The 11,074-nt window shown below is 35.3% G+C and overlaps 1 protein-coding gene across 1 annotated transcript; it reads right to left on the bottom strand.

The window, feature by feature from the left end:
- Nucleotides 1-350: 350 nt before the first annotated feature.
- On the bottom strand, nt 351-7,176 carry LOC142355692 (uncharacterized). Its single transcript, XM_075407774.1, has 2 exons — nt 6,846-7,176; nt 351-686 (listed from the first exon to the last, which is right to left on the bottom strand). The coding sequence occupies exons 1-2, from the start codon at nt 7,174-7,176 to the stop codon at nt 484-486; spliced, it is 534 nt and encodes a 177-aa protein (XP_075263889.1). The 3' UTR covers nt 351-483.
- Nucleotides 7,177-11,074: the final 3,898 nt, after the last annotated feature.

The following is an 11,074-nucleotide window of genomic DNA, read 5'->3' as shown; positions in this document are numbered from 1 at the left end:
GCGTAGAATTTTGCGTTTTTTAGCGTTGACACCTCGGCCCGGGTACTGAAATGTAAGTTAGGAAAGTTAAAGATAATTTTTGTTGACACCGCTGAGAACAATCAGGGAGTTTTCAACTGAAAAATAGAATCATAAATTTGCATGTTATAGTGTTATAGTATGAAAGGTCTTTAGGAAATGCATTATATTCCAGGCGAGTACAAGTTCTGATGGAAAGGCAGTAAACGAAATTTTACCGTGTGGTGAGTTAAAAACTTCAGAGCAATGTAAAGTTTTGCAATGCAAAAAACTGCGAAAAAGACTGGGCAACTCCTTCTTTATGTATGCAGTTGAAAAAATGTCCCGGCAAATGTTACTGTTCACGTTAAAAAATTGGTTTCCTAAAATTTGCTGAACAAGCAGCGTGAATGTTTAGGTTTAGAGTTCTCGTCTATTGGTTTCAGTGAATCTTTCTATTTCAATATTGTGCGCTGATCGATGCGGTTAGCTCGTTATCTTCCTGTATACTTTTGTAAGTGGTTCGTGAAAGGGACGCAACAGAACTATCAAAAGGAGTGAGTTGATGAACCCGTATGCATGTTTGAGGGCTCTGAATGTAGGGTAGAGAGCTGCCAATAGCTGCAATTTGGAGTCCCACCATCCGGGAACAGTCTGAGCAGTCTCGAAGAAGAAATCGGGTGTCATTGCTGAAACGGGAGGAGCATAAGAATCTTTTCAATTAGTCGAATGCAACTGCAGTGCACATAGGCCTCGCGTTTCAATCTATCGGTACCAAGGTTGCCCAGGTTAAGCTTTGCGTTAATGGTTCGACCCATCCAGATCAAATTCAGCCATCATTGCACCCATTCGGATCGAAATCAGCCACGATCAGAATTGCGCTCGTTAATAGCCAGACTCGTGCGCGTTTTAAGCAATGTCCCTCGTTATGTGACAGTTTTAAAACTTTTACCACTTTGTACTCGTTTTTAAGGTTTCAGATCGTTCCGTGCAGGTTTTAAAACTTTTAGCTCGTTGCGTACTAGTTTTAAAGCTTATTAGTTCGTTGGGTACTCGTTTAAAAAGTTTTTTGCCTGCTGATTTATCGAATTAATTAGTTAATGAGTCACTGAGTTTTAACATTTCTAAAGCCATATGCGTATTCATGTGAGCTCGTCTGACCTAGTCAAAATGAGAGGAAGTAGTGGATAACTTTTTTGAGCTTACAAGCGCTATCTATTTGCAACCAACTCTTCGTTCCGAGACATTATTTACTTAAAGCCAGTCTCGCAACAAAAAACTCTTCTCGGAAGATTGTCTGGCATGGCAAAAATTTTATGAACTAAGCATGAAGTTGCAAGAACTTATCATTTATTTCCACTTATGCACAAATTATTGAGCTTACCTGAAGTCTCCCGGTTCTTAAAGAGTTTCATTAAATAACTTCATGTTAATATGACCACAATCTCATATGTCCGGCCGCCAATGGGAGGATTTTAAGGACAAGATTTTGAATTTGATAAGATACCATGCACATACTCAGAAGGGCACCAACCCGCAGTCTACTGATAGCTGATACCAAACGCACTTACTGATCGCTGATTGGCAAAACATTTCGGGGAAGGCAACCTACTTATTCCTTCTATCACAGAAGCCAGAATCTCAAATGTCCACAAATTTGTCCAACCGTCCGTAGCATACAATACAAGTATTCTTTTAAATTGGAGGAAATAATTTATTCAACGGATTCACCCCAGCCACTGCACATGCCTCTGACGTCGCTAAGAAAATGATGGAGTTATTTCCCGAGTGACAGATGTATACATCCGTGGAATACCTGAGAGAAACGATGAGGAGAGAGAAACAACCAAGGCAGTTAACGATATCATTTAGCAACACTTCTGTAGGGAACAAAGAACGCGACAATTTTATACGATGCAATAAGCTTGTTGCTGACAACGGCAAACTGAACAAGAAAGTTGAAAAATTTCAAGTTGGGAAAAAGGCCTGACTGATCTTGTAGAAAAGGAAATGGGAAATGAGGGAGAAGCAAACATACGAGAAAGTGGAGAAAACATATGCCACAGAAGTTGCTGTGAATAAACTCACAGTATAGACTACCCGACAATGCAACAATCCCAACTTTGAAGAACTTGCAAGCTTCATTTCAAGGGACCACAGAAGATCCGGCAACATCAAAAAACGATAATGTTTTCCCCACCACAGCACAGGAAAGTCAATGACATGCTGATATTGATTGGAAAAAATCTTGAAGGAAGGGATATCAAACGATTTGGAATATTTGAAAAAGAATGGTTGAAACCAATAACAGTAGTAGTGACAGTATCAAACGAGTTTGATGCAAAACGTGTGGTTGCCCATGGAAGACAGTTTAGAGAAGATCTAAAAGCAATAAATGGTTTTTTCTTCCTATGTTAACGAAGATAGATTTTGACAAATAAAGCCAGAGAAAACAAAGCTCTAAGAAAAAGATGTCAAATAATTAATGCAGGTTTTCCCAGAGAAAAACTGAAAACCAAAAATTTGAATCTATTCAATGATGGAGTAAAATTAGATTTGTCAACAGAAGTGGTTTCGTCCGACTGTTGACTAGGTATACTGCAAATGAATACAAGTAGTTTGGGTTAACATTGAAAGAAGAGCTAAATTGTCAAATGAAAGAAGAGCTAAAATTTATCCATCAACGTAATATATTCTCTCTATGCAAAACTAGTTTGAACGAAAACAAAATTTCCTCGGAGTTACTGCTACCATCCACTTAGTTTACCTTGCTGACCTTGGAAAACTTTCTAAGCTTTGGTTTGGCAGACGTCGAGGGCGTGAACGAATATTTGAATGAAACGCCTTTACTTTATTAATCAAGATTGCTTCACTAACATCAAAAACATGAGCGAGGCATTTTATCGCTAACTTTTGAAAATGTTTGTACTTCTTTGTAACTATTGTGTACCTCTTCGTACTAAACCTTGGCAAGATTTCCCTCCCTTGAATTCAATTAACTCGTCCATTCTTATCAAAGGGCTTAGAATTCAGAAAGGTCTAGTGAATAAAAAACCTACAATCTATAGAAAACAAAACGTAGTATCGTTAGAAAATGAGGTAAGAGCGTCCACTTATATTGATAATTGGACCAGGTTAAGATCTTGCTGTCCAGAAATACTGGAGTTCTATTTGCACGTGTGAGGAATTTTAAAAAATCTTCCAGCCTACCAAAACTGACAATTAAAAATGATTAGAGAAGTACAGAACTAACGGAAGAGGTCAACCTATTGAATCAATTTTTCCAATCAGTCTTTTCTGCAAACAGAAATCTCAGGATAGGAAAAATAAATCCCGAATATCCAACTTTTACAAATTTTGACATTTCTAAGAAACCATTCAATAATATTGTGTCAGCTCTGGACATCAAAAAATCCAGGCGACATGAAGATATACCTCCAAGTTCTTTCCAGCTGATTTCAAGAAATATTTGCGAGTGCAGGATACCATGTTGAAACATCAAACGACTACAAAGAATCCGTGATTATTAGAAAAAGGTTGATGTAAGACCCATTTTTCAGAAAAGTTGTCATAGGACAAATTTAAAGCAAGTACTTGCCACTCAAAATAATTTCAAAAAAGGAAAACAAGAAACAAGTATAATCGAAGCTTCTTAGAATAAGATAACTTCAGACGAACTTGGCCCAAGATTACATCAACTAAGTGCAAGACAAAAGAAACAAAATTGAATGAACTGTTCAACTCAAAGGAAAAAAAACGCAATAATGAAAGAACGCTTGCATATTATGCCAGATTTTCTAATTGAGTGAATTTGAGTCCACTTTTTCATTCAATTCAAATGCAAATAAAAAGTAGACAATATGCACATCTTGAATACGCAATACGAAATATTAATTTCCAAAGCCAGTACGTCAGCACGTTGGCGCAGTGCTCTTCCATACAAAATTATACGATAGCGGGATTTCGATCCATCACACGTCACAGTTGTCTAAAAGAGAGAGACACACACACAGAGAGAGAGAGAGAGAGAGAGAGAGAGAGAGAGAGAGAGAGAGAGAGAGAGAGAGAGAGAGAGAGAGAGAGAGAGAGAGAGAGAGCAGACAAAGCCTGTCTTTGCTTACTGAATCTTCTCTCCATTTAGTATTAATGTTTTTCTCTTCTTTTCATTCATTTCCCTGACCTGAAGAAATATGTCAGTTACACCTGCGCATAACGAACAACCAATAACAACTGCAAATTACAGGTAACAAGAGAGACACAAAGACAAGAAAACCCAATCACGGAGAGCCAGTAAAATGTGTTTAAGGTGACTGAAAACTCCTGATACCCAGTTCAGACGCGATGAATCAATGAAACGTTAACTCTGAAAATTTTTGTTTTTTTTTAGAACTTCATTATTGACGGCTGTACACGGATTTCAAAAAGAGCCACATGCAAGGCAAAATGCTAGATGCAACTATTTGCGCTATTTTGAAAGTCAGTTTCAGAGTTTCAGTTTTCAGGGTGGACAACTTTCACTTGAGAGCATTCCAGTAGGAGTGCTAATTGTTCCGACCCCACTTGTGGGGGAAGGAACTATATACTCAAATGGGTTTTTTTTTGTTCAGTAAATTTTGGCCGATCGATATATTCATCGTAGAGAAATGTGAGTGGTATCATTAAAAAGCTCGTCCAGCCTAGAATTTGGAATGAAAAAGACGGTTTTTTTGAATTTCTTATTTTTCGAGGAGTTATCGAGGATTGAAGTTTTGTGTGAACACTTCATATTTGGCATGATTTCGTTCACTTTTAGCGTAATTTTTCTTCAATTTATGATCTTTTCTTTAAAAACTTTTCCTTCTAAATTGCATTTCACGCCACAAAATGAATCAATTTCGTATTCCGAATAGACAAAAGGTGATAAAAAGACTAGTTCTTGTCTCATAGGGAAATTTACTATTTTAAATTTACGGCTGTACACGGATTTCAAAAAGAGTCACATGCAAGGCAATATGCTAGATGCAACTAATTGTGCTATTTTGAAAGTCAATTTCAGAGTTTAAGTTTTCAGGGTCGACAGCTTCCAATTGATAGCATTCCAGTAGGAGTGCTTATTTTTGTTTCAATTTGAATTGATTGATTCTTTTGGTCAAGGGGCTCGATTTTTAGGTTTTTGTATTTTTGTGCGTTCAACGTTGCCTATGTACAGACTTTCTAGCGTTTATTCATGCTTCCCGACATCGTAATTATGGATGCAGGGAGCGCTTTTGTGTGTTGATTTTGGTTTCGACATATCAAATTTTTGCTTGGAACATTTTTAGATATTTTTTTTCCATCAATTTCAACTCTTCTCTTGTAAAATTGTTTAATTATCGATTACATTTAAATGTTTACGTCTTAAGTAATCTTTGTTGAAGGAAGATCCTCGAAAGCAGGCATGTTTGTTTTGGATTGCATTTTTGAATTGCATTTTTGGATTATAGATCACACAGTGATTGAAACTTCAGCCAGAGCCGAAGAGGTTGTGATGAAACACAAAACTCAATTACAAAAATGTAATCAGTGGTTAACTAAAAATAAAATAGCAATCAATACTGAGAAAACAAAATCAATGTTTTTTGGGAAAATTAAAACTTACTCCAAGAAAGAACAGATTAACATCGATAAAGAATGAATTGACAACGTTGACTCAATACGTTACCTTGGAAAAACAATAATAATAAATTGTCTTTCAAAAATCATATCGAAGTGGTTAAACAAAACTAATAAAACTCAGTGGACTGTTCTATAGACTGAGAAAATTTCTTAGTAAAAGTCAAATGATTCAGGTTTTTAAAAGTTATGTTCAGCCGGTAGTGCAACATGGTATACTGATTTATGGAAATTCTGTTTTGTCAGATATTTCTTTGATAGACTCAAAATTAAAAAAAAACTCAAAAGGATAATTTTCAATAATAGAACGTTCAAATCAGTGAGCGATCTAAGGAGAAAATTTAATCTGTTTTTAGCAAAAAGAACTACACTTGTACGAAGTACTTAAACTGTTGATAAAAATGCTAAGAGACGAATGTGTAGTTACTCACTTCAAATTCTTCTTGAATGATAACGAAATAAATAGAGTAAATAAAAGAAGAAAAACAACGATGTTTCTTGATTGCGGTGATCGAAAAAATGTAACAAACCGATTGAGGTTTAAGGTATGAAAAATGTTGAGTTTGTTGGTTTTTCTTGAATCTTCCTTTGTAAATACTGTTTTAAAAATGACAAATCAGCAAGTAAAACATTTTTGCCATATGTTTTTAAGAAATTACATAATTGACAACCAAGACTTTTCAAGTTATTTCTTTTAAGTACGTCTAATTGTAGCCCCCTGCACTCAATTATCGGTTTATTTATTTATTTTTTTTGTTTTAACCATTCATGATTTATAGTTCAATTACTATAGTAATTTTCTTTCGGTTCGTAATCAACAGTTCTTTGATATTCTTACATTGTGAGGCACCTGAAAAGGGATCAACTGATGATCTAATGGTGTTCTCTTTTTTCTGTTGAACTTCATTGTACATATTTTTTGTGCACAGTAATTAAACTTCTTTTGTGTTGCTCGATAACAGAAAATGAACAATTTATTATTATTATTATTATTATTATTATTATTATTATTATTACTTTGCCTATTCCTAACTTGAACCATCATATCTTACTTTCTTGAGTTATCAACTTTATCCTTCAATCTTCTCATTGCAAAAAATGGAAACGTCGAAAAATCTTTTGTCGTTCCATGACAATTTTTAACACTATTGCGTATTGAAAGGCAACTTCAAATTGTTGTGATTTATTTTCTTAATTTAGGTTTTGTTTATACATACTTTGTCCACCAGTAAGTGAGTGCATTTTCCATGTTATTACGAACGCCAATATAAGACTGGGTACAGTGCAGATAATCCAAAACAGCCACAGACAAGCAAAAGCTCTGGAAAGTGTTCTAGCACGTTGTCTAGTTTTCCTGAAGTTTTTAATAGTGGCAATCACGTGATAGTATAGATAGCCTGAGACTGATGCACAAATTAGGAACACAAAGGACTCGATCAAATGATTGTAGTAGGGATATTTTATACGGAAGCACTTTGGACACTCAGCAGAAGTTCCCTGTAACAGACAGATATTCAGAATAATTGACATTTTGGCCATAATTGACATTACGAGTCAGCGCTCCTCCTGACTTTATAATTATTGCGCTGATTTGTTAAAATTGTGAGACATTGTTTAATAACAAATTAGTACAATCGTTCCTTTGTGCGGACATATTTCGCACTTTAAGGCCCTTTGTTCATGTATTAAGATACGCTTTGTGGAATTAAAAAGGGGAAATGTATCAATGTTCCACTTCATTTGGTAGGGCTGTGCATCTTACCCAGGCTGAGGTCCCAGACCAAAAGTCGATTTGTCCAAACCCAAACGAACGCACAAGGGGGGGGGGGGTGTCGTGCGTTCAAAATTACACGGTTTGGAAACACGAATGAGCGCAAGATAGTCTGGACATAGACATGTTTTGCCTGGGACGGCCTGGACATATGAACTTTCGGCCTGGGACCTCAACCTGGGCTAAAACAACTCAATCTATTCGAAACATGCTGTTAATACTAACTTTATAAAAACTATAAAAACTGTTTGTGGAAAATGGACCTGGTGGCTGGAACATTATCGCCAATTTTTAAAAAGATAAGAAAAGCTAAATAAAACAGACTGACCATGGTTGTTAAATATAACCACAGAGCCAGTACCAAATTGCAAAGACAACTTAACTGTGAATAAAACTTACCTATAATCGGTTCTTGAATGAGTCAGTATACATATTCGCGGTTTTCAGGTCAACAGGTTTGTTTTGGTGAAATTTCCTTTCTAGAGAGGCCTTATTTATTCGCAGTTTGAATAAAAACAGCTACCTGATTTCAGAGTTATCAAATTTTGACAATTTGTTCCTTTTGAAAATGGTGGAAGATTATGCTACACAAGAACACCATCTAAAACAAAATAAAGGTGCTCAAATTCGCTAAAGTGTACCGCTCTCAAAAGCGTACTTCCGCATACTGCAAAAATATGCACAGAAATGTTCAGAAAAATAGCCACAATGTCTCGGTAGAAAATTATTATTTAACTCAGATTTCAGACATTGTGTTCTTGGTTTCGAAAGATCGAACTAAATTGTTGAATTCAGATTCGTTCCAGCTCACAAACAAACTGAATTTATAATGTTTTCCAACAGCATTTATCCACTGCAGTTCATTGTTATTCTGACTTTTTCTTGTAGCATAATCCCAGAACACTGAAATTTCTGCCTAAAAGTTCTAGCAAAGTTCTAACACTGAAATTTCTAGCAAATTGAAGCACATCCGACAAAGTAAAATGTCTTGTATTTTTAAATGTAACATATTTTTTCGTTATTTGAATTATTCAAACTATTTTTCTTTATTTTTTTCTACAATGTTCTAGGATCAAAAACTGCATGTTACAGTTTTCCGCATTTCGAAGATATGCCCTAAACTTACATTGTAGACGCTTGATTGACTTAACACACGCAGAAATGAAATCCCAAAAAATAATTGCCAATTACATTTGAGTGCAAACAAATGACAAAATACTGACCGAAAAGCAATTCACCCAGATTTTGGCTTCAGTTTAATTCCCAATATAGATTTTAAAATAAAATAAGTGAAAAAAACAAATTACTTAATTATGATTAATTTTAAATTCAAGAGTAAGTACAATTTGCTAAGTAAGTACAATTAAGTAAATAATCAAAGTACAATTTGCTCTTTTTAAAATGCACGAGGCTTGTTTGAAAATACAAATCGCTGACGAGAAACTGATCATGAAAGGCTGAAAACGTAAAATTTCGAGTAGAGAACAATTTAATTTAGACATTTGTCATCATGAATGCCATAAAATTGGAAATGACCTGATCCTACCCCTGGACATTTCTTGAAGTAGCGTAATTTTGGCTCCAAAAAGTTTTCAACGCCATCAGAGTCTGAATATGGACGCACAAGACGACTCGTTTCTATCTTGCGCGCAAAAAATTTGGATATAAATGATAAAAAATTCGGAGCATGAGTTCTTCCGACTACCCAGAACGAACACCATAAATGATCTTATCAACAGCACAACGTCAGGTATGGTCATGAGGAGCCTTAGTAGATATAGTAAGATCGTAAATGAAATCCTACCAATCAAATGGAGATCACAAATAATTGAACAGTAACACAAAAAACTCTTAGGACTTTTTGTGACCCTGAAAGAAGTCTTTCCTAGTCATACTAAGTCTTATATAATTACGTTCGCAAAAATTTTATAGTTTGCGCAGTGTAACTGATCGGTAAACGTAAAAGCAAGTATTTTTTGAGAAATAGAAATAAAAACTCTGATTTCCTCGCGGAGTTTGTTAGCAGAGCCAATTAGCGCTGAATCGGTCTAGAGATATTCTGATTTCAATGGATGGCCAGTAATCTGTTCATGTCACAATTTACACTGGCTGTCTTTTATTTTTGAGTAAATTTTACAGCATGAAACATAAAATGTTAAGCTTAACTCATGCCAATAAGCTTTGCCTTATACGGGATTCGAACCTCCGCGTGAGAAATTTTAGCACTTACTTTGCATAGCAAGTCGCGACCACTAAACTAAGAGGGCTTTGGGTAGTTACCTACAACCTAGTGTAAGAATAAAGAGCTTGTGTACTACTATAATTATAAATTTATGATAAAATTATGACATTATGCTTCTTAGGTTAACTTCTGCGCATAAGTAATTTTCAGACTATACAGAAAAAATTTTGCCTGGGTGAACTCGAAGCCCTCAATAAAAACATAATGAAGAAAAATTGCACATAAGGAAACTTTTAATATTCTGGATATGTCAATTTTCAGAACTGAGTTAGGCTTATACTCTTGAAATGTGCTGGTTCAGTGCTGAAATGGTCTGAAACTCAAGTCCGGGCTGTGTTTACATTAAATTAACGCCATTATACGTCAGATTCATATAGTTTTTCCGCTTAATATGAATATTTTTGTTGACTTGTATTTCCATGTAGCCAAAAATTAAAGAAAATACAAATTTTCTCGCTATGACAGAATGAAATTTTTATCAGCTGTTATCTTTGATTAGCATAGACTTCATGGAGTGCTACTGAACTTTCCATTGGTCAGAAAATAGCAGCAACAACTCGACCAGCACCAAAACAAAAATAGTTTTGAATCTTAGTAACCAATTAAAAAATCATTAATGATAAAAAAATATTCATACAATAATCATATATATTTCTTGCTATATTGATACAAAGATCATATATGAATCGCAGGAAACATTGTTAGATCGACTAAGAAATTTTTTATGTCGAATGTGCAACCGTAAATTATCACAGTAGGATGATTAACTACTGGGAAATGATGAATTGTTTGAGATGTCCCGTGAATGGCCTATGGGAAGGCAAAAGCAAAAGGCATCCATTGATTCCGGATTATAACAACTCATTAAACGTACGTGCAATCTGATAATTTTCATGATCAACTTTTAGTAAATCTTTAGAGTTACACTAACATCGTTTATAAAGTAGTCCATCAGCACCAGCATTGGGGCAAAAAGACAAGCTACTGTAATAAAAATGTACAGAGTGAGTTTCCGAGAATTGGATAGATACTTTTCGAGGACAAAAGGCCTGCATATATTAACCCATCGCTCGTAGCTCATTCCCAAGTTGAGGAAGCATTGAGCATAAAAGGGAAAATATTCCATAGCCAGCTGCACTAGTGTAAAATAGGAATGCAACATGAGTTCACTCGGCTGCTTATTTGTCAATGATGTGAATATCTGATTGAGGCATAACTTTTTGACCAAGGAACTATGAAAGAGTTCGCCACCACCGCGGTGACTAAGTGGTGTTTTCCGTGTTGTACCAATTTTTCTCTACATTCAGTGCAACAAAACCTGATACAACAAGCCATCACATGCAAAATTGTCATGTTTTGACAATAGTACACGTTGAGAATGGATCTGATGATTTTAAATTGTATTCTTACTGATCTCTAGTGTTGTCAAATCA

Source organism: Convolutriloba macropyga, unplaced genomic scaffold (genome assembly GCF_964194025.1).
Source record: "Convolutriloba macropyga unplaced genomic scaffold, txConMacr16.3 SCAFFOLD_3075, whole genome shotgun sequence".
Taxonomy (NCBI): domain Eukaryota; kingdom Metazoa; phylum Xenacoelomorpha; order Acoela; family Convolutidae; genus Convolutriloba; species Convolutriloba macropyga.
Note: the sequence above shows the minus strand (reverse complement) of the source record. Positions and strands in the feature narration are given on the sequence as shown.